The sequence below is a fragment of the Athene noctua genome, chromosome Z, assembly GCF_965140245.1.
Source record: "Athene noctua chromosome Z, bAthNoc1.hap1.1, whole genome shotgun sequence".
Lineage (NCBI taxonomy): Eukaryota > Metazoa > Chordata > Aves > Strigiformes > Strigidae > Athene > Athene noctua.
The window spans coordinates 53,351,935-53,375,690 of record NC_134077.1 but is presented as its reverse complement, the minus strand read 5'-3'; the positions used below and the strand labels follow the sequence as shown (position 1 = coordinate 53,375,690).

The following is a 23,756-nucleotide window of genomic DNA, read 5'->3' as shown; positions in this document are numbered from 1 at the left end:
ATTTAAGGTACCCAGGACCTAGCAACGAGTGCAGACTCTGAAAGCACATCTCTGTCTATGGACAGGATCCTGCACTGCCCGCTCTGTTTCTCAGGGCTGTTGGCAGCAGACCTCATCATATGTTGGGCTCCTGGACTACACAGACAAAAAAAAAAAAAAGCTCAGTCAGTAACACATTATTTTCCGAAACAGAAAAACCAATACTCGCTAAATAACCTGTGAACCTCATCCTGACCCCAATATGGCTGTGATCTGCACGGATAGAATCCGGACCTGTATGTTCCAATTCATTCATAGGGTGGGACAGACCACCTTACAAACAGCTGCTAACTTTGTTTGCACTCAGCACTAGCTTTTACACACACACACACACACATACAGAGAGCTTATTTAGTAATGATTATTTATGCAGCCTTCCATATTAACTTTTATAAGCCAAATTCTGCTGCAAGCGACTTTGACATAAACCCAGAGTAACTAAAGCAGTCAAGGAACTCTGTTTTCACGTCAACCCAGCTAACGGGGGAATGCGATGCTAAGTCAACAACATTTTTCCCCAGAGGAAAAAAAAAAAAAAAAATCCACCAAAAAGCCAAAACCAAAAGCCCCGGCAGCGTGGAGCCGTGCCTCTCGGAGCAAAGCAACTCGCCCCGGCTGGCCGCCCCACTCCCCCAGAGACACACGGGGCCTGCGAGGGGGGCGCTGGCGCTACCCTCTGCCCAGCTCACCACACCCCCCGGTGTTTTTCTCCGGGGTAGGGGGTGTCTGTTTCGAAAGGCAGCCCGCGAAGCCCCGGCTCCCCGGTACCGCTCCTCTCCTTTACCAAGCCTGCTTTCCTACGCCGACGCCTTCGGGCTGGGCCTGGAGGAAGCGTCCCCCAGCCCCGGGCACTGCCCGCGGCCACCCCACTACCGCTGGCCAGGGCCGCCTAGGCCCCGCTTCGCCTCGGCAGCCGCCTTTTTTTTTTTTTTTTAAGTCCTCTCCCTTTTTTTTTTTTTTACCTTGAGACAAACGCTCCCCCCCACAGTTGAAAGCTGTCCAAAAAAACAGGACCACACACAGGCACCCGCCCCGCCGCGCTCCTCGCCGCCCGCCCCCTCCCCCCGCCGCGGGCGGACACACTCCCAAAATGGCGGAGGGGCGCCTCCCGGCAGCGCGGTCGCCTCCCACCGCCGGTGGGGATGCAGAACCCCGTCGCTCGCAGCCTTCCCACACGGATCGACGGGCCACAGGCGGGGCCGCGGAGTGACTGCGGTTGGCCTGGCCCGGGGCCCCCTGCGGAGCGCCGCAGCCTGCTGCCGCGGCCCCCCCGCGGGGCGAAGAAGTGGTACGCGCCGCCCGGGGCCGCGCGCCCCGGCCTAACGCCCGCCGCCCGCCTCGACAGCCGCCCGCCGAACCGCCCGGCCGGCGGCCCGGCCTCCGCCGGCGGCAGGCCCTCCCCGGCATGCGGAGCACGCACTCTAGCCTCCGCCGGAGCCGATGTTAACCCGGCCGGCCAGGCGGGGAGGGGCGGCAGCAGAACCAGGGGGACCCCGGACTTACCTTCCACCCACAGCTCCTCCACGTTGGTTTCAAGATTAGCTGCCCTTAATCCTACAGCGAAAGCCCCAAATATCAGGAGGCCGACAACCAAAAACTTCCCGCAGTTTTTCTGAATGTAACAGCCCAGTTTAAATAACAGTCTCTGAAACTTTGCTCGCAGCCACAGCGGCGCTTTCCGTCCCGTCGCCTTCCCCTGCAAAGCAAGAAGAGGTCAGTAGTTGAGGGGCCGGGACAGGCCGCCAGACGCGTCCCCGCTCGCCCAGGGGCCGGCGGCGAGAGCCCCCCCCCGGTCCTCCCGCGGGCAAGGCCACTCGTGCCCCTCGGGGCGCACTTGGCGCAGCGTCCCTGGGAGCTAGGGTGGAGCGCGGCCAGCAGGCTCCCTCCCCGCAGGGCCGTTGCCCCACGGCCCTGCCGAGCAGCCGCTCCTGGGCACATGCGTGGGCCAAGATGTACCTGCTGGTTGCCATCTTCGCCCCGGACCAACACGCAGTCTGGGGGTGACGCCACCGCATCAGACCCCTGTGCCCTCGCCTGTGCTGCCCACCATGCTCTTCTCGCGCCCAAGGCACCGCCAGCAGCTCAGGCTGAAAAGCATTTGCGCTGGCAAGACCTGCGGCTCCAGGGCAGAAGTAACCACTTCCGATGGACCTCAAGAGCCACAAGAAAAGAAAAAAGTCCCTTTTCCTGTTCTCCTTAGACCTCTGAAAGACTGGGAGAGGGGGGAGGGCGCGGTGGTGGCAGAAAGCTAGTCGGTAGCATTTAGCTGCCGTTTCCCCCATTCCCAGCTCCTAGCAGGGGTTTGGTGCTGGGGCAGGACCCACGTGGTGAGCAGCACTGCAACATCAGAAGTAATTCATTTCCATAGAGTTTGGGGACGCTGTGTGATCTGAATTAGGAAGTAGAGCAGCCATCTGTAAGTTACGACAATATTTGTGAACGGAAGAGGGCAGCCACATGGATGATTTTTTTTTTTCCTCTCCTCCTTTCCCCCTTCTTACAAAGCTTAGAAAGCCGCTCCCTGAAGTGAAACCATCCCTGAAGCAAGGCAGCTTTCGGAGGTTGTTTACTTTGAACATTTTTGGCCGGCGGAGATCGGCGGCCGGGGCTGGGCCGGGCTCGCGGGGCGCCCCGGCACCTCCAGCCCTTCTCCGCCAACAATTACCGCCGCCGCGCCGCCGGACCGGCACGACCTGCGGCGGCAGTTAAGGTGGCAATTTGTTTACGGCCCTCGCTTTCCCTCCGACCGCCGGGGGAAGAAAACCGCCGCAAGCTTTCTCTGCTGGCGGACCCCCCTCTCCGAGGGCAGTCGCCGTGTCGGCGCTCGGCGGAGAACTTCACAAAAGCACAACTTCTGCCAAGAAAGCGGCCGCCCGCTTTCTGCCCCGTCCCGGCCAGGAGCGGGTGTTGCCGAGGTCGCAGGGCGCTACGAGGGGACGGAGAGGCGGAAAGGAAGCGGAGGGGGAGCGGGCCGGGGGCTAGCCGGGGGGAGGCCGGGAGCGAGCCGAGGCTGTCTCGGGAAATTTAACCGGCGGAGTGCTCCTCAGCGCAAGCACGCACCAGGGCCGGCACAAGGCGAGAACGGAGGGAAGGAGGGCACTCTCTCCCGCACTGAAGAGTCACAGACGTCCCTCTCTTTTTCCCAGCATTTTATTGGTGGCTGTTTCATTTCCATCTCCTCCTTCCACCCCCGCGAGAAAACACACCACCCCCCTCCTCCCCCGCCGAAAAAACAGCACTACCACTAGCGTGTATCTCCGGAAAAAAGAGTGAGAGAGTGAATGCACCTTTGAGATCTGCTCCAAGGCGAAAGCCGCATCGCAGTAGCTTGGCCGCTGCAGATACTCCCGGTCGGGCGCCGCGGCGCGCCGATTCCCTCCGGTCCTTCGCCGCCTCCCGCCGCCGCTCCTCGCCGCCCGGCCGGGGTGGCCGCCGCCGCCCGCACTGCTGCTGGTCTCCGGCTCCGACGCGTTACCGGCCGAGGCCATGTTGCCGCCGCCGGCGGGACGGAGGAGCTGCCGCTGGCGCTGCCGCCGCGGCGGGGCCCGGGGGCCCGGGGGCGCGGCGGGGCCGCGGGGGGCCGGCGGCGCTGCGGGCCGCGGGCTGCTGCTGCTGCGGGGGCTCCCGCCGCCGCCGCCGCTGCTGCTGCTGCTGCTGGGTCTGGGGCTGCTGCGGCGCGGCCGCCTCACGCGGGGCGCGGGGCGGCGGCTGCCGCCGCGGCCGCTCCGGCCGAGTCGCTCCCCGCGCCTCCCATTGCCACATCGCGCGCGGACCCCGAGCTGCAGGCGGCCGCTCCCCGCGCCCGGCGAGGGCGGGCGGGCGGGCGGGCGCGACCCCCGGGCCCCCCCGGCTGCCGCCGCCGCGCTTTCCTCCGCTCCCGTTGAAATCGCCTCCGGCCGCCGCTGCCTCCGGGAAGCTGCTGTCCGCGGCGGCGCTCAGCGGCGGCGGCGCGGCGGCGGCGCGGCGGGCCGCGGCGGCTGCTGCTGCTGCTGCGCTGCCTCGCTGCGCTGCACCATCCTGCCTCAGCGCCGGGGTGCTTCCCGCGGGCCGCGGGGCCGGCGGGGCTCCGCGGTCGGCCCCGCCGCGGCGGCGGTCGGCTGGCTGCCTGGCGCTCTCCCCCGGCGTGTGCGCGGCAGCACCGAGCTGCAGCCCCTCGGCTCAAGAGATGAGATGAAGAAGAAAAAAAGGACTCTCTCCATTTGGATAAAGAGGAGGAGGGGTGGAAGGGGGGGGAGTATGCGGGGGGGGGGGGGGGAGAGCTGAAAGCCCGCCCCCAGGGCTGTCAGATGGCTTGAGTTTCTGCGAGGCGATTGGCTCGGGGAGGGCAGAAATTACTCAGCAAACATGACTATTATTAGCTGCTTAGCAACAGCTCACCAAAGTAGAGAGACCACCCAGGCCGGCAACCCTTGTGTGTGCATCTCCAGCTTCAGGGGGAGCCTTAAAGAGATCCAGCCTTCTTTGCATGCAATACTTCCATTAAGGAATGCCTCCCCCCCTTTCTTCTACGTTTTCTTTTCAATAAAGTTTTCTCCTTTTTTTTTCTTTTTTTTTTTTCGTCCGGGATGCTTGCAGACAAACACATGCACGGAACTTTCTCGCGATCAACATACAGAAATATATTTTTCCCTTTTAAAAAAGAGAGGGAAACGGGGGGAAAGCAGCATTAAACGATTTCTAAAGCCCTGAAAAGAAAATCCTTTTAGAGGCACCTTGGCCTCAAGCTGCAACAAATACTGGGAGGTCCGAGCTGAATTCCCAGGCTTGCAGAAATAATGACAGGGTGGTGGATACTGCGGTAGAAAGTGCCAGATTTTTCTCCCTCTCTCTTTCTTTTTTAACTAAAGAGGAGACTTAGTTCCTTGCAAGAAAACCACTCCGTCCACTTAGAAAAACACAATGAAAACTTAACACTTGAGGGATTTAAAGCCGCGCGGTAGCTAGCCTGTTTCAATTTAGGGCTCATTCTTTAGCTGAAACCTGAGGAAAGCCAATTTTAATATGTTTTTAGTGTAAAAGTCCATGAAACGCAGCCTGCCTGGCCACGCTAAACACTTCTTGAACTATACGCGATTGTTTACTTTTTTGGCACCGCTTCTCCCCGTCTCTCTTCATTGAGAATCAGCCATTAATTGCTGCCGTTACAGCTGCGCGCATTCCCCCTAGCCCCGGGTCTGCGCGCCCTGGCCCCCAGCGCGACTCCCCGCGGAGACTCCGCGCTGCGGCGGACCTCCGTGCGCACTGGCGCGGAGGGCAGCGGGAAATCCGCGCCACCGCTCCGCGCCCGGTCCGGGCAGGCGCTGGGGGGGCTGCCCCCCAGCAGCGCGGCTGCTGCGCGCCCGCGGCGGAGCGGGGCTGTAGGGCGCGCTCGCTGTGCATTCATTGCGGGGGAGGGCAAAATAAAGAAGAAGAGGGGGGCGTGGGGAGCCGAGGTGCTAGAGGCTGCCCGGGGAGGTATTCCGCCCGCCAGGCCCGCGGGCACCCCGCACCTCTCCCTGCAGCCGTGGCACTCGTGTGCCCGCGGCAGCGGCCGTGGGCAAAGCCCTTGAGCCCCCGAGCACCGCCAGCGCCGTCCCGTCCCCGGCGGGGTTGGCCTCCGCCGGCGGCTGCCAGACACACAGCCCCGGCGCCGGCCGCGGCGGGGGCAGCGCCCCGGGGGCCGGGGCCGCCGGCGGGAGCGGGCTGGGCAGCGCACCGCACGGCACCTCTCCGCCCGTGCGGAGGCTCTCGTGGTGAGACTATTTAAGAAGCCCCCACGGGCAGGGGCTTTCCGGGGTCACAGCCACCGGTTCTTTTCCTCTCCGTCCCACCTCTTTTTTTCCCACACTGGGAAACCTGTCTCCCTGAAGGCCTGGCCCTATGCTTCGCACGGCAGTGTCTCCAGGAACGCTGCGAGGAGCAGCAAGCTGTCGCGCACACACGTGGAGGTGCATATCTATGGGAGAAGGAAACCTAAAGGGTTGGAAGCTGGAGGGTGTTTTCTGTTGGAGGCTGAAACCCACACATGGGATGCAGTCAACCATCTCCACTTAAAGTTTCTGCTTGAGAAAGTGACTGTCCATCTTGCTAGGAACTGATGTGCCCCTTCTCCTGCTCCCTCACCCCGTCTGATGGGGTGCTAGGACTAGGGGTTAGAGAAAGGAAGAATAGGTGGAGAGGAGTTTTGATTCAGACTCCCAGCAGACTCCAAAACCGGGGGAGAGTGTCCCTTCAAGCACATCGAGACCCCAGAGCTGCCCTGCCTTCCTCCTGCCTGCCTCCTGTATGCTCAGCTTCACACAATAGCCTAGCGCCTGTTAGTTCCTTCTCCTGCTTCCAAAACTCAGTCTGAAAACTCAAATTTAACAAGCGCTATCTTAATCTCCCCTCTCTCCCTGTGGTCCTGGAGACTTTTTTTTTTTTTTTTTTTTTTTTTTTTTTTTAACGCATACACAAGAGATGAATTACTGCAGGGATCTAATTGGCCTTGTTTCTGTTGTGTGGGGTTTTTTTCCCCCTAAGGAAGAAGTGTCAGTGTAAAAGTCTCCACTTGGGTGGTCAGAGCAGTGCCTGCCCCCAGTTTGCCTCATAGCTGATGCCTGCGTGCTACATTCCTGGCGATAATGTTGTTCCTAATCAATCTGCCCTTATTTACATTTGTAAGCACTGCTGACTCTGATATGCAGGCCCTGTGTGTGCAACTGCTCTACACCAAGGGCTTTTACCAACTCGCAACTCGAGGGGATCCCACAGATTTTTTATCTTGGACTTGCTCTGTGGTGAAGGCCTGGGAACATGTCTCCTTGTGCAGAGTTGGCTGCAGTCTGCAACCTTTTATGCCTTGTCCTCCCAATTCCTGGACAGCCATGGCTGGCATAACAAGAATCTCAGGGCTTTGGTCATAGCAGCTTCAGTTTGTAATGCTCTGCCTCTAATGTATGTCACCTTTGTGCTCATAACCCCGAATACTGCAGTTTCACACTTCCTCCAACCAGAGGAGGGATCAAATCCAGCACAGGTTAACAGTGGGTAATGGGTATTTACACTGATCTTCCTTTAACACATTTTTCCAGGTTGCTCATCACCTGTGGACATAGCACAAAGAGCACTGCACTGCTGGAGCATCTTAAGATAGTAACAATGCAGAAATGAAGCGCTGGCACTTTGGCTTCCTTTTGTAGGTAGGGGCTACAAGAGAGCTGACCCACGTCAAAGAGAGAAATAACCTGATTTTGTCTATTCCCTCAAATTTTTGTGCCACACACGTTGTCATCGCGCAGGGGCGCAGGTCTGCCTCAGCCCAGAGCTCCACGCGCCGCCTGACACTGGCTTTGACAAATCAGGTAAGGCCACGGGGCAGCACCTTCACTGGGTTTTTCAGAGCAGCCTGAGCCTCTCCGTTTCCACTCGCAGTGCCCCGCTTGCCACCGGGCCGCCGGGGGCTGCGGTCCGGGGGCGGCGGCGCGCAGCGGGCAGCCGCTCCGCAGGGCAGCGCGGCCGCGCAGCGCCCGCGCCTGGGGAAGGAAGCGGCGGCACGAAGCAAGCCCTCTCCCCTCCTCAGCCCTGGAAGAAAGGGAACTGCTCGAGCCAACTTGTCAAAATAATGCGGCTAATTACCCCTGATCTCCTTTAATAGAAAGCTGCTCTGCACGCCACAAAGGAGCAAATAAGGGATCTACAGCACCAACCCAGGAGCGCTGGCATTTTCTTCCGCGGAGGGCTGCGGCGAAATGAGCCTCCAGAGGAGCCTCCGAGGTTTCTGTACTCCTCCCGCGTAGCAGCCGACGCTGGGGGGAGGACCAGGGAGATGCGGAGGACAGCGGCGGGAGCAGCAGCCCTCTCCCTCCAACAGCTGGAGGACATCCCAGCCCTAGCAGACTTTGTCATATTCTGCGAAGGGCTTTAGCGCTATGAACCCAACTCGTCTTCAAAACAGATTATTTTCCTGGCAAAATGCCCTGCCACTTGCAGAACTTTAAAGTGCATAGAGAGGGGAAAGTTACACTGAGTAGTTTCTAGCCAGTCCAGACAACACCGCGTCTGTGTAAAGATATAGCTCAAATCCTGCATTTGGCAGAAGGCAGGGCATTCATTTTCATGATCTCTGCCATCGGGTCTTGCAGAAAAAAAAGCTGAGCGACACGATCTCTTTGACCCACTGCTGGAGCAACAAATTTATTAGAGATATAGGCGTGAGAAATGAAAAGGAAGTAAAACAATTCAGGCTCATTGTATGTCTCTCTTTCATACTGCTAATCCGGTTTACACATCACGCCTACATGTCTCAATAGGGCTTTATACACTGTGGCAAAGGCAGAACAAAAGAAAAGGTGTGTGTGCGTGCGTGCGTGTGTGTGTGTGTGTGTGCATGTGTGTGTGAAATAAGGATAAAAACAGAGAAGCCCGAGACGTTTTAATTCAGAGTCAGCTGCCAGTTTTATATCTACCGGCTCCTGAAAGCAAGATTTTAAAGCATTCCTCCTCCTCCCCCCCCCCCCCCCCCCCTTAGCCTTAACATTTCTCAACAATACTACCTCCTGTCCAGATACAGTGTCGGATTATAATCCAGACACACAATGACCCTAATAGCCCTAACCAAAAATTAGATACACCTATCAGACTGGTGCTGAAACGATGTGAGACCCTCTTAACTGCAACTGGTAAACGCTCTCCGGTTAGGAGGTGGCAGATACCAACCTTGGCTCCAACGTATTTTAAATCCACCCGACGACACCAGACGTCTCCCCCATTCCCCTTCCCTCTTTTGGCCCCCCAGGTCTACATCCCATACCGGGGATAAGGCGGCAGCTAGGAGGAGATCTGTCACTGGACATCCTCCGGCCTCCGACCCCGGGGAGCAGTGGAACAACACGCACGGGACCGATGACAGCGAGCGCTGTACCGGTCCCAGTGGTGCCAGGTACCAACCACACGCAGGGTCCGATACTGGAGCCTGAAGCTACTATTCAGTTTAACCTAAGGCACGCCACGTATTTCACTGCTGTAGCTAGAGGAGCGACCGTCCCTCCTTTTCCGTGCAGCTCTATGTTTTCAGCAGCTTCCACTGATTGTGGGCATTCAGTCTGCATTGTAGAGAGAGGGAAAGGGCTCCTCAGCGCACCTCGTTTAAGAAGCACTGTTTAGCCTTCCCGAGGAGAAAGACGATGCGAACTGCATCTTCCCTGCAGGCTTTGTCGTATGCAGCCTGGCCCGAGAGGGGTTTCTGCTCCCCGCACGGCAGGTTGGTTGGACCAGAGCTCACACCAGTGCCGAGACGCTGAGACCAGGAACCCGTTTGCCGTCCTCTGCGGGACTACGCAGGGTCACCGCAGGAGCGACTTCCCACCAGCGGCGAGTCCCCCCCGCGCCTCCCTGCCGGGAGCTCCGAGCCACTGCACCGCCAAGGCGCGGGTAGACGGCCGGGCCAGCGGCAGAGCAGCGCCGGGCCCCGGGGAGCGCCGCCGCCCCCTGCGCCCCCTCCGCCGGGGCCCGCACCGAGCCCGCGCCCCACCCTGCCCGGCCGTGCCCTGCGCTGCTGTCCCGGCTCGGGCCGAACCCGGCAGGCGGTAGCCGCAGCCCCGGTTCCCCGGCGTACACCAGCCTCCGACGGCTGCAGGGAGCCCGGGGCCCCGGCCGCCGGCGGCCCCGGCGAGAGCCCGCGCAGCCCCTCCAACACCGACCCAGCCCCCGTCCCGCACCCGGGCCCTGCCCGCTGGGCGCCGCCACCCCCGGGCCCGCTGCCGCCCCGACGTGGCCCCCCCGGCGCTGCACCTACCATCGCTGCCCTTGCTGGAGCCGCGTGTGGGGAGCCGCGCTGGAGGGCTGGGTGCGCCCTCACTCACTGGCAGTGACGGCTTCAATGGGACATCAGTGTTTCGTCCTCGGTCTTTCTTGTTTACTTTTCTCTTTTTTCTCTTCTTTTTTTTTTTTTTTCTCTTCTTTTTTTTCTCTTCTCTTTTCTCTTCTTTTTCCCTCTTCCTTTCTCCTCTTCCTTTCTCCTCTTCTTTTTCCCTCTTCCTTTCCCCTCTTCCTTTCCCCTCTTCCTTTCCTTTCCTTTCCTTTCCTTTCCTTTCCTTTCCTTTCCTTTCCTTTCCTTTCCTTTCCTTTCCTTTCCTTTCCTTTCCTTTCCTTTCCTTTCCTTTCCTTTCCTTTCCTTTCCTTTCCTTTCCTTTCCTTTCCTTTCCTTTCCTTTCCTTTCCTTTCCTTTCCTTTCCTCCTTCCCTCCCTCCCTCCCTTCCCTTCCCTTCCCTTCCCTTCCCTTCCCTTCCCTTCCCTTCCCTTCCCTTCCCTTCCCTTCCCTTCCCTTCCCTTCCCTTCCCTTCCCTTCCCTTCCCTTCCCTTCCCCTTCCCCTTCCCCTTCCCCTTCCCCTTCCCCTTCCCCTTCCCCTTCCCCTTCCCCTTCCCCTTCCCCTTCCCCTTCCCCTTCCCCTTCCCCTTCCCCTTCCCCTTCCCCTTCCCCTTCCCCTTCCCCTTCCCCTTCCCTTCCCTCCTCTTTCCTCTTTCTCCCTTTCTTTCTCCCTTTCTCTCTTTCTCTCTTTCTTTCTTTCTTTCTTTCTTTCTTTCTTTCTTTCTTTCTTTCTTTCTTTCTCTCTCTCTTTCTCTCTCTCTCTCTTTCTTTCTTTCTTTCTCTCTTTCTCTCTCTCTTTCTCTCTCTCTCTCCCTTTCCCTCCCTCTCCCTCTCCCTCTCCCTCTCCCTCTCCCTCTCCCTCTCCCTCTCCCTCTCCCTCTTCCTCTTCCTCTTCCTCCTCTTTTCTGTTTCCTTCTCCTTCCTTCCTTCCTTCCTTCCTTCCTTCCTTCCTTCCTTCCTTCCTTCCTTCCTTCCTTCCTTCCTTCCTTCCTTCCTTCCTTCCTTCCTTCCTTCCTTCCTTCCTTCCTTCCTTCCTTCCTTCCTTCCTTCCTTCCTTCCTTCCTTCCCCTCCTCCTTTCTCTCTCTTTTTTTTTTTTTTTTTTTCCCCAACAGGAACCGAAAGGGTAAAAAAAGAACCCTCCTAGGTTGCAGGCATTCTGCAGAGTGCTGGAAAGCCTCACAATTACATGCCTGTTTCTATTAAGCAGCTCCATCGTCCTCCATGTGGGTGGTCTGGCTCTCAATAGGCAGGACCTGTCAGGGTCATGTGACGAACCCGCAAACTTTACCCCTTTACAATAAACTTTAGAGGAAAAAAGTAAAAGAAGGGAGAGTCCTGTGCCGCCGGCCCGCACCGCTGCCCTGGCCCCGGCCCCGCTGCCCCGGCCCCACTGCTCCCCCAACAACACAACACAGCGCACAGGTCTCCTTCAATCTCTGCCTCTGCTCCCCTCTCCTACCTTGGGTTTGAGGAGGAGGGAGAGTCTGAAAGGGGCCGGGTGGTGGAATGAGGTTTCCTTGTCGAAAGAAATTATATAGTTTGATGTGTAGGGATGGGAGAGAGAAGCAGAGTTTTCTTCTGTCTGCTGGGCGCCCCGCACTACACCTGATTTAGTATGTTTCGTTCTGAAAGGTTTATGCCTGTCCTGCTCATATTTGATAGAGGTCACTAGAAATTCAGGTGGTGAAGCAGCACAGTGCAAGGAAGTTAGCTCCAGTGAATAATACTTGAATGTTACTGGGGAAGAGCACGGTGGTTTTCTTTCTTAAAAGCAATATTTTCTCAAATAGTTACAAACAGGATATAACCACTGCAGAAACTTACCACTACCATTATATGATCTTATGGTGGCTGAGTATCATAGGATCTGAGAGAAGTGATGTCAAGTGTTGCTTCCAGATTACGGTACATTGTAAGGAATAAATGGTGCATCTTGGAAGACATGTCACCAATTGTTTATGGAAGATCCTTTTCCTCTCACCAGTCACATTGGATTTCCTATCAGATTTGGTATATCCACAAGATATTCTGAGAATAACATATATTCCATATTGCCATAGTCTTATGTCCAAATTGCCCAGATATTTCTGTTTGCAATACACTTAGAAAATGTGCTTCATGATTGGGTTCAGTGATGTCACATGACCTTTTTGGATGCTCTTTAGCTATGTTTTCTCTATATCGCTCTTGTTAGAGAATTCCACTAATAGAAAATAATGTATATTTTATGGTCATATGTTCACTATCAAGAGTATAAAAATATTATATAAGAAAAATTGTTAGGAAGCATCTCATGATTGGATTGCATTAAACAGCCTGACTCCATGCATGTTCTTATTTGCATAAAACCAGATTATGCATCAAAATAATGAGCAAGAAAGACATTTTGCCTACAAAACTGTTACTAGTTTTATATAACAGAGGGGCTTGTGTCAATGATAAAGAGGTGAAAGATCATGGGAAAAACCATTTTACAGGATTTTTAAAGAGAACATGAAAATTGTACGTAAGTTTTTATGGTCTCATCGATCAATCACAGGGTTAGATTACTAAACAGAAGACAGACAGCGGATGTGGAGGGTGCACAGATGTAACGATTATAATCCTTCAGTCTGTCCTCCCACCCAATACATTCACTCTTAAATTTTCTAGAGCAACTCATCACAACTGGCAATAAATTCCAGTTTCGGACTCTACATATTGGACAGGATAGCACAAACAGTGCCTAGCCTAACCATGCCATGTAGCTGCAGTACTGTTATTTAAGCGATAGGAGGCAGAATAGCAGAATAGTCACATAAAGAATCAACAATTATCCTGCTAGGGAAGAAAAGCAAGGCAAGGCAGTGCAGTGTGTAAGTGTGCAGTTTTAGGAAGAGCTGTGCAGTACAGGCAAATTATTAGAAGCAATGCAGAATTGGGATGTTAATGGAAGTTAGGAAGTATCAGAGAAAATAACCTGAGAAATCTAAGACTTTGCACTTGTTCAACAACAAAAGTACATCAGTGGTAAATAGCTTTCACTACCTCTTTCTTTTGACAGTCTAATTCCTCCAGTTACTTCTGTACTGCCCAGTAAACCTGAATCTTTGGCACCCCATGGCAATGAAGTTCCTGAGATGTTCAGAAAAAACAGCATAATTAGACATGGACTGTGTAGACATGTGACACAAAGGAAATAAAAAAGTAGACATGTATGGAGATCACCTAGAATATTTCAGAAGACGGCAGAAGTAAGAGTGCCACCTTCTTAATTGTCTAATGCAGCTGTTTAAACAAAGATGCTACATATAGCTGGAAGACTAAACCAGGGAATAATTAATTCATAACCATTCTGGTTTGTGCATTATTTCCCTAAGCACCTCCTACTAGACACTGTTGCAGGCAGAATGCTGGTCAGGCTGGGTCTTCTCATGACACGCAGTGTTTTTATGGTCTTATAAAACAAATTATGTGGTATTTTGTCTGTAACTTCACTACATTATTATTTACTAATAGTTGCTATTACTAAATGACATGTAGCCATTTATATCTGCATATGTATACCTAATGTAACTCCTTAAGAAAAAAATCAGTTACTGTGCCGCCTATACTCTCAACAGATGTAATGCTTATGGTCGGTCCATTGCCAGTAATCTTCGAAAATGATGGGTAGCAAAATTCATAGCCTGGCAAACATGAACCACCATGCTGACCTGAATAAACTGAAATGTCTGTGTGCACTTCCATTCACAGATTTGATTGTCAGGAAGTGGTTACTCAAGCGTTAAAGCTCAGAGGTCTCTGGTAGCTAGCTCACAATGGCATCTCTCACACAGCTTCCTAGCATACAGTGGCCAGTGCTGCCACATCTACTCTACTGATAATTATAAATAATAATCTGGAAGTTCATGCTGGTTCTGCTTGGACATCAGTCCTTTAAGAGTAAAGGGAAAGGAAAACAAGAACACTGAGCGACAGCTGACACTGCTGAAAACCAGGCATCCTCTTTCTGCACCATACTGCAGGATCTTATCCTATTATATTCCTCTTTGCTCCTGTACTAATAAAACCATATTTCAGTCCAATTCTGTACTGTCCTTCTGAGGTCATTGTTGAGGGTCTTCAGCTCAAATTATCTTGGTTGTAACTACAGGTAGTGCCGCCAAGAAAACTATTCTGAACATGTGACAAGGCCACAATGTCAGTGACCATATGTCACACCTCCGTTGGGGACACTATTAAGGCAGAGAGATAGCTAAGATTAAGAGAGCTGTCTCCTAGCCTTGCTATGGTCAGGGCAGCCTCATGCCTGGGTGATTGAATCTAGTACCAAGTGCCTGCAGGTCCAATGCTAGTGAAGCTTTTTTCCAATATTTTTTTTTTTTTAATTTTTGAAAATTAAAACAGTCCCTTATTACTTCAGTGCTGACCCTCACTATAAGAAAATGAGTGTGGAGTCGTTAAGACCCAGTACTTTAAAAGTCTCATGGTTTTTAGCCCTGAACATATTTGTCTGTGGAGCAGAAAAGAGAGAGGGAAAAGGAAGACACTGATTGCTTTGCTTTCAGTTGTTATAGACAGGAAGCACAGTTGTGGGTATGTCTGGTGGTCCTTTGTTACTTGTATCACGAGTATCTTGGAGGCAGTTGGTGATACAAGAAATGCTAGAAAAAGAGGTATTCAAATGGCAAAAAGATCAAAAAACCACTACCAGAAGTCTTAGTTCCAACTAGGTCATTTTCTCCATCCTCCTTTTGAAGACAGGATGTGTTCATATGATATTCCTGGAAGATGATTGCCCAGTCTGGACTTTAAAATTTCCTTCTACAATCTTTCTACCCAAACAGTAGGGAGACAGGTTCTGACTGCTGTAAAGATTATTTCCCTATGTCTAATCCAAGTTTCCTTTTCTGTAGTTTAGACATATGGCTTCTTGTCCTTTTAACAGTGAACATAAAGTTTATTTCCCTTCTCATTACATAAAAAAACCAAAACTATATTATCCATGTCTTCCCTCAGTCTTTAGACAATTCATTCAACCCTTCTCCAGTGGCATATTTTCTAAACCTCTAATGACTGTTATCTGTCTCCCCATGATGCTCCTCAAGCTGGTCCAAATGGTGAGGAATCAAGACTCACACAGAGTACCTCTCCCTACAGACCCTAACTTGGGAGTTTTCCTTATTTGCAAGTGTGGCATTTTTTTTGCCTGTGCTCAGGACAGAATCCACTGTCCTGAGTTCCAGATCCTTTTCTGCATTATCCTTCCCTGAAGTCTTCACTTTCAGCATGTCTATATGTCACTGGAAAACTGTTCTATTCCACCTTTTTGTATCATATTCCGCTGTTATGAAATCTCATTATTTTCTTATCCACTTTACTTTGGTATCATACTGCAGTACAGTAAGCTTTCCAGTAAAAGTTTGGCCATCATCAATGAAAACATGAAATGTTCTACCTTACCTCTCTTGGGCCTCGTTAGAAAAAATGCACTTATTAATCTTGCCAGTGAACCCAAAATTCACTGACTTAACTTAAAGATATTGCTAAAAAAGTTTTTGATTAAAAGTAGTCTAAAAATTAATAAGGGTATGACCTCAGCTGCTGGGAATTAACCCATCTTCTGTAAACCTTCAATGGTATATAGTTTACATCACTAATTCAATTACTAACTAAGACTGATGTTTTAGTTTCAGGATGTCACATTAAAGATACCAGACCTAATGACATATCAAGGATTCCCACCATACTGTAGGATTCAATCAAGGATCCCCTGGGAACATGAACAGTAATGGCCTTGGTAAGTCTTGGGACTCTGCTAGGTTTTTGCTGACAGGTTATTCCTACCTGTCTGCCACATGGAGAAGTGTTAAAGAAAGGCTAAGCAATCTGCTCTCTCCCTGTCATGTTTCCTAGGACACCAGTAGCCATCAGGAGCAGGGGGATTTCCTATGCCATTATTTGCTATTAACTGTACTTTGCTCTTTCAAAATAAAGTGATGGTCATGTTGGGGTCACATGTGCTAAAGATAAACGCAAAGGCAATTTTGCAAATTGTGGTGACTTTTAAAGTTGGAACAAGTGGAATAGTTGGGAATCTAGGCAAACCTGTGGGTATGCAAGTCTTTCTTCAGCTCTGAAAGAGAAGAAGCAAACTTCCGAGTTCTGTGCAAGTTAGGAACAGTGCCTGTGAATTTAATTATACTGAGTTTAATAAGAAATGAGAGGAAAGGTATTTGGGCCTCTGGAGTAGAGAGAGGTGTTAAGAGGTGTTATCTCCTAAAATAGTCGAGAAATGGGTAACTTATTGCCTAGAAAACACACAGAGGTTTTTGGAGGGAGCTGGAGGAAAAAATGGAAGAGGGGAAGTATGCCCTAAACCCACTAATGAATCCAGGATTTCTAGTGTCTGCTGTGGCTATGAGTTTCAGTTCCCAGGTGCATCTTTTGAAGGGAGTTTTTAATAACAGGAAGGTTTGTGCACCTAAAATCTATCCTTTTCCCTCCAACTGTACAAGCTGGACTAATAAAAGATATTATCTCTACCTATACATCTTCTAATTTTAACAAACTGGCAGCTGAGCTACAGTCCAGTGTGTCTGAATGCCAGACTGGTCAGGAAAAAGCCTAACTTTCCTCTCCTCTTCAGGTTTTCAGTTGCTCACCTACAGATGGCAGGACAGAAATCTTCTGTGTCTTTTGCCAGTGTGTTTAGGCCCTGAAGCATAAGAACTGAAAGACTGCTCTTGGCTTTTCATCTCAGTTAGGCTGGTTGTAGAGCTTTTCTCTGCAGATAAATGCCAGCTATTTGCCTCAGTAACATGAAGTAGTTGTGTTTTGCATGGTCTTTTTGCCTTTTCAATTTCTCAACTACTTTCATATTCCAGTGGGGGAAGCGCAGCCAGTTAGTATTTTCTACAGTATTTAATGAGTCTGGGTAAAAATACTGCATTATAAATTGTAACCCAAGACACTGTTGTGGTAGAGTATTTCTTCTTAAATAACAATGGAAAAATTTTGCCTTTTATTTTGTAAAGTAGAGAAGGAATGCACAGAGCAACTCTCTCCTGCTTCCCCCAAGAATCGTGTATCACAATAAACTTTCTACATTTATTTTGGCAGTTTTGTTTTCCTTATTAATGATATTATTTAATCTACCAACAAATGAGTAAATGAAGTCTTAGCACTCACTATGCTATTACACTAATTCAAAAGTACATTGTAATGCTCTGCTACTGAATCTTTGCTCAGTGTGAAACTTAAGAAAGCATCTGTATTAGTGAAGTTCAATGACATTTGCTATTGAGCATTCTGTACATCTGTACATCATCTGTAACAAATCATTTGGACAAATAGGCTAGGATTCAAAGACACATGCATAAATGTTTATGAATTTATTTTTAATGTTTACTCATGTTTCTATATCTCATCATTATTGCTACTACTGCTGTTGAGATTTGTTTTGAAAAAAGTTATTTTCTTCTCTGAACAGGTGGCTGGAGCTTCTGCCATCTTGCAAATGGCTACATAGTGGTTCTTCCAGTTCACCACTGACCCATGACTTTTATTTTCTTTTTACACACAGTGTTCTCGATTTTGGGAAGCACTTAATTTCCTCCACTTTAGAGGCAGCCAGAAGCCACTCTGCAAATAAACAAATAAACAAGAATCCACTTAAAACCTGGGACCTCGCATAGCAAGATTGAGTGTTTGTATCCTGGTAGAATTCATGCTTCTGAAATACCTGTGGTGGTATTTTCTGTGAAATAATTCCATTGCAAACTGAGGCTACGTGATATCTGGATGGAAGACCTTAGAAAAACATAGCCTATTAGAACCATGGGCTTATTTCCAGCTGCACTGACTTCACTGAGAATTAATTGCCCTTGAATGAAGTAGTGCTGCTGATTTATTTGACAGAACTCTTCCATCTGGGTGAGTCCTAGTATTATGAGCTAGTTAGAGAGTTCATTGCTATTTTCAAAACTAGTAAAGCTGCTCAGTTTGACCTGTTCATGGATTACATAAGAGTCACAATTCAGAATCTATGAACATTGAGAAATGTCTTTTTCTTCTGTTCTTTATAAAGAACATTTTTTGCAAGCCAGTGCCTGTATGCTACCAACAGAAGTTATCTGCCTAGAGTGAGGGTTCATGAAACATGCCAAATAAGGGAGAGCAATATTTTCAGATTCCTAGTTAGCTGACATTCTAGAATTTTATGTTTAGTTTGAATATCCTATATAAAAGATGTGTGGGCTGAGTGACACAAGGTTAAATTTCAAGCTACTATACAATGAACTGTACAGAACTGTACTTTGAAAACTGTCTCTGCTGATCTACATAATATCATTAAAGCTTCTAACTCATATTTTCTTGGTGTATTACTTCAAAAGAATGCTTTAGAACATGACTTGCTTTAGATAATTAAAGAGAAATGAAAACACCTTTTGGCATACTGTCAGAGAGTACAGCTTTGGTTGCAGGAAATAAATTCCATTCTCAGAATTGATATTTTTTATTACTGCTGCCATTAATTTGACAGTACCATAGCCTAGAATGCTGTCAACCATCAGAGGAAAGTTCACAAAATTAGAGAATCTGAAGAAATGCTTCTTGTAGTGTGACATCAAGAGGAAAATATATGCTTTGGTGAAGGTTGTCTATATCAGCACCATGTAGGTGAGGACAACTGCAATAGTAGGAATGGGGAATCAGACCCGTCAGGTGTATCGAAACCTGTACAGTCCTATGGATGCTAAGTATCTTTTGATTTGAGATTACAACAGCTTGATATCAAAGTCTGCACAGCTGCTGTAGGTTAAAAGAACCAAACAGAAATCCACATTCCCCCCCCCCCTGAATTTGTCATTAGGAAATACTTCTGGAGAGCAAACAAAAGAATGGTGTCTCATTAGCAGTAGATGTCAGGGAACCACATTTTCTTTGGTTCTGCTGACACACTGCTTTCTTAAAAACAATCACCCTCAGCTATAATGGATTACTCCACCAGGAGGAAAACTAATCCTCCTCTTCAGCTGCCAATCATGGATGAAGAGTGTTCCAAGGATTCCACAAGATGACACTCTTAGCAAAATAAGAGTAGTTTGAGAAAATCCTTCTCCTTAGTTGCCTTCGTGAGGGAGTTATGATTTACAGCGGTTTCACATTGCTCTGGAACTGTTACCAAGATTTCAGCACCTGTGTCGTAACAGCAACTCTATTTTTTTCTTCTTTCATTAAGGAATACACTGTTGACCTACAAACCTAGGAGAACTGTTGTGGAAGTTATATATGTATCACTAGGGAGTAGTTGTTAACTCTTGCTATGTAATAATCATCTTTATGGAACAGGCTTCTCTTATATGAAAAGGAGGAAATAAACCAATCAAAAATGCATTCAAATCTAGAATGCCTAATAATTTTTAGCCTGCTACACTGGATAGAAATCCCCGTGGTTAGGTGAATCACCCTGATATTTATCTGAGACCAAAAGGAAGCTGTTCTGAACTTGTGTTTTCTGATGTTAGTTGGATATGAAGGGAAAAATGTGCAAATGTATAATACTTCATATTTTTCTTCCACAATACCTGTGAAATTTGGGTACCACGGTAGGTAGACCCACTCATATGAAGAAAAATCTAGTGATCATAACTTGTTACCAAAGCTGTAGAATGGAAGTTTTTCCTTCCCTTCCTCCTCAAATGTAAGCAGGTTAAGGGCAGGATGCCATCATCTTCTCTCACACAAAACCTTGGAAACACTGAAATCATTGGAGCAACTTGGAGAACAGGGTGGTCCTTTAGCCCACAATGAAAACTGAAATATAAAAATCAAGTGCTGCTTTGGTTGCTGTTGTTTTGAGTTTGAATGCTAAGGGTAACAAGATCTTAGTTTGAACTGACAGGTATAGGAAAGAGACAAGATAGGAGCTTTTTAAACCGTTTTGCCACTGAATCTGTAAGGATCACAAGTAGTCTCCAGGCCACCCAAACCTGTATGTGATTCCTTTTTACATTTCTTCTTCTCATGACTATTCCCTACATGTCTCTTTCAGTTTGCTGCTGAAAAAAAAAAAAAAAAAAAAAAAAAAGAAAGAAAAAAAAGAAAAAAAGAAGAGCAAAAAAGAAGTGGGAGGAGGGGGGAGAGTGACAAAAATATCTATTGAGTATACCTGAGCCTTTTCAAACCCTCCAAATCAGGTTCTCAGATTTGTTCTTTCAGTTTTTACTGAGCTTGACTTTGAAACCTGAGCCATTGAAACACTGATTGTCCTTGCACCAAGAAATTTCTCAAAGGAGGAGACATTTTGCTAAAAGTGAATTTCTTCAGTAAAATGTTGATCACTTCTCATAAAAGACATTAGCTATAAATAACTTCTATTAATTGAAGTTTTCAGCTAAATTCTCTTACAAACTCAATTCAAGTAAATCCAGTGACACTGCATGGAATTTAATACTAAGACTGAGTTCAGTGTGGCATGTATATCTTCAGAGAACATTATATAGACCTATACTATGGTGAAGGAATTTAAGAGCCTGAGAGTTCTTGTGGTAATCTGATGGACAAAGAGTGGTTAAGTGAAAAATGTTTGGTTTTCATGTGTTTCAGGAGATTGGTTTGAGAAAACATCTTTGTGTTTAGGTACTAAATTGAAGTGTAGAATGGGGGCTATCTTTTAGGGATTTGATAAAGCTTGAAAGTGATGAAAGGATCTGAATTTATGGCATTCCAACTATTTCTGGCTTACTTCAGCTGCACACAGTCTCACTGGAGAGCAAAGAGACCTTGCTCTTTTTTAGTTTACATTTTCAGGATGAATGAAGGTACCTTAGAACACAGTTCTTGCTTGACAGTGAGCTGGAAGATATTCAGGAATAGGCTTCCTACTCTAATCAAGTTTTTTCTTCTATCTACTTTAAGAGCATTTTGATTCTAACACTTTTTTCAAGATATCACAGTACAAATGACACATTGCACCTTTGTTAAAACCCATTGCTAATCCAAAGGTTGAAAAAGTCTCTTTTGTACTCTACCTAACCTTGTGGGACTTCTTTTTCTTGCCACAGCATAAATAAATAACAATAATTATCAATTGGTATGTTGATCTGAAACTTCAACAGAATTCTTCAGTTTGTAAAACTGGGCTGAAAATCTCACGTATGCAAGGGTCCTTGCGAGGTTTCTAGTGCTTCTGAGCAGGCGAACGATCCTCCATAAACAGCTTTTCTTAAGACATTTTCCCATTTCCACTTCCAGTCCCTGCAGGAATAGAACATACAGAACTACGCCAAAGTTAAAAAAAAAAAAAAAAAAAAAGAAAAGAAAGAAAAAAAAGAAAAAAGGAGCAAAACAATGGAATAAAGCAATTACACTCTTTCAAAGTTCCAGCAATGGCTGCTTTGAGCTTGTATTTGTTCTGAACTGATGCCTCCAGCTCTGCTTACAATTTTGGGTGTGACACAACTGAGGGAGACGCGAAGAGACATCAATTGTTTTCTGTGGTGAAGAAGGCAGTAGATTCAAGGGCAAAAGCAGCTAAAATAAAGTAGAGGTTTCTTAGGGATCACATTAGGGATTAGGTCCCAACTTTAAGAGGCAAATAGTGCTGATCAATGGTTATACTGGGCTAGCACTGGTTGGGTGGTTGCGCTTCATGAAACTAAGCTTCAGCTTTGTCATGTAAAGGCTGTATTTAAAATAAGTCAGTAAACATAAAGCATTGCAGAAGTTTCTTCACAATGAATTTAGGACTCACGGAACATTTTTGTAATCATTCTAAGACTTTTCTTTAAAAAAACTTACCTTCAAAAAGGAAAAGGTGGGGGTTTTTTGTCTATGTTGAAGAAGTTCATATATAGGAATACTTGTTCTTCAGCTGTAGTCAGTTGTATGGAAAAAGTGGGCATGAGGTACAGTATAGAAACTTAGGTTTTTACTCTTTAACAATGAAGACCAATCTTCTTAGTAAAAGTCCACACCAAGGTCAGTTATGGAATTCTTACCTTTCTTTGCAAGGTAAGGCTTTAAATGTCTTTTACTTATTAAATGCGCTTTCAAGATTCCTAGTAGCTTGCACACTGCTGAATGGGAGTCAGATTGGTATGTGCTTTGCCTTGGTATTTACAGTTAGACTAACGTCTGTATCTTCAAAGTTCCGAATTCTCTGCAGTTCTTCCTGCCTGACCATAAAAGCTAATGTGGGCACCATCCTGTGCAGCACTGGGTGGCTGTCACTTTTAAAGCTCTGGGAAGGCACCTCCAGCTAAGATTTTTAAATATAAGGGAAACTTTTAAAAGATGCATAATCATGGCAGAATCCAAGTATTTAAATTATTTTTAAGTAAAAATGTGGCTTCCCAGTTCACCTTTCGTAGCTTATTTAAAAAAAAAAATGTTGAGTTAGAATGAGAGCATGAAGGATGTGTTTAATCTGACCATTTTCTCCTGGATCTAAAAATATGGGAAGCTCTGAATGTTGCAATTTGAAACTCATGTGATTTTGTCATCTTCCTAATACTTGCTAGAGATTTCCTCTTAAATAATCTAAGAGGTGCTTAACTTAAGCTTATGACAATGTTCTTTCAAATAAGTAATTTTTGGTTATATAACACTATGAGGAGCATGTGGGCAGAACCTGACACCCATGAAAAGCCTCCAACTATTCTAGTTCCACCTAAGCCCTAGTAATATGGGGATGACTGTCAGTTGCAAGGCTTTAGACATCAAAATTAAGGGGGAAATCCCAGACAAGCTTTTATCAACAGAACTATGTAAAATAGTATTTTTTGCCCTTCATTCCCTTAAAATTACAGTAATGATTATGATATGTAAAAAATGCTTTTCAAACACTATTCATGATATTATAATACATTAATTTTATTTAAAATCAGGAAATGTTGGGAATATTTTGCTTTATTACTTGAAAAATGAGACTATATTTAAATCATAGTTTGTGCATACTTAAAGGTCAAAAATGAAGGTTGAAAATTTACACTTAATTTCGGAATTTTCTCATCTTACAGTGCTTAATAATGTGCCTCGAAGACTCTTTAAATATAGTTTCAAAATTGTATTTCTTTGTATGTTTATACAGTGGCATGAACATCTTATCATTCTGTATGATATCTGAATATTAAATTGAACAAATGCTGTGTTTGCTGCAATATGGCTACAAGAGGTTTGTGTCCTATCCGCACTGTCTTCTACAAAATAATTTCTCTCATAAGATAAAATATTGCTAAGCAGAAGTAATGAAGTCCGGATCCACACCCCTGTAATTGGGTTCTTCCTCTCAAAAACCACTGGTGGAAAAGTCACTTCACTAATATACTGAGAGAAAGATACAAGTGCGTGCAAGTGGTTATGTTCAAAACCAGAGGGTGAACAAGAAATGTTTGGAAAATAGTAAATGTTTGTGTGACTAACTGTTGCAGCTCTTGTAGTCCTATACTATGCAAGTCAGTCCAAGGCCATTATCTGATCACTGTGCATTGCTTAAAGCAGAGTAACCAGGGAGGTGTTCTTGTGATACAGCTGCATAGCATTTAAAACAGGTTAGGGCTGAGAATAGTCAGCCAGCCAAAGCAAAGTTCTTGAGAAATGATAACTAGTCTTTTATTTTTTGTTATGATTTACTTTCAGCCAGATCAGTTTCTTAATCTACTTTACCATGCAGATCTATAGGCACCAGAGCTGGCACAACAAATGGTACAGAGCAAGAGAGAAGCACTGGAATGGCCCCTTGACAGCAGCCCACACCAGGAGCCTGCCTGGTGATGAATGGCTGCAGATGAGAATGTAAGCATTTGAAAGGCTGGTATGAGGTCAGAAGAGAAAGAAATGTGGCCTTCATCATCTATAATAAAGAACTGAGTCATTCCTGTTGTCCTTAAAATACTGTTGCTG

General features: G+C 47.8%; 1 protein-coding gene across 2 annotated transcripts in view; it reads right to left on the bottom strand.

The window, feature by feature from the left end:
- PTCH1 (patched 1) overlaps window positions 1-3,965 on the bottom strand; it is a 67,637-nt gene extending 63,672 nt beyond the window's left edge. The window contains exons 1-2 of one of the 2 annotated variants that reach the window (XR_012635497.1): window positions 3,327-3,627; window positions 1,543-1,735 (exon numbers count right to left, since the gene is read on the bottom strand). Coding sequence is in view for 1 of the 2 variants with exons in the window: in XM_074931569.1 (XP_074787670.1) it covers window positions 1,543-1,735; window positions 3,327-3,527 (394 nt within the window). In the remaining variant the exon portion in view is untranslated. Of the gene's footprint in view, window positions 1-1,542; window positions 1,736-3,326 lie in introns of both variants that reach the window. The other variant, XM_074931569.1, reaches the window with a different exon arrangement.
- Window positions 3,966-23,756: the final 19,791 nt, after the last annotated feature.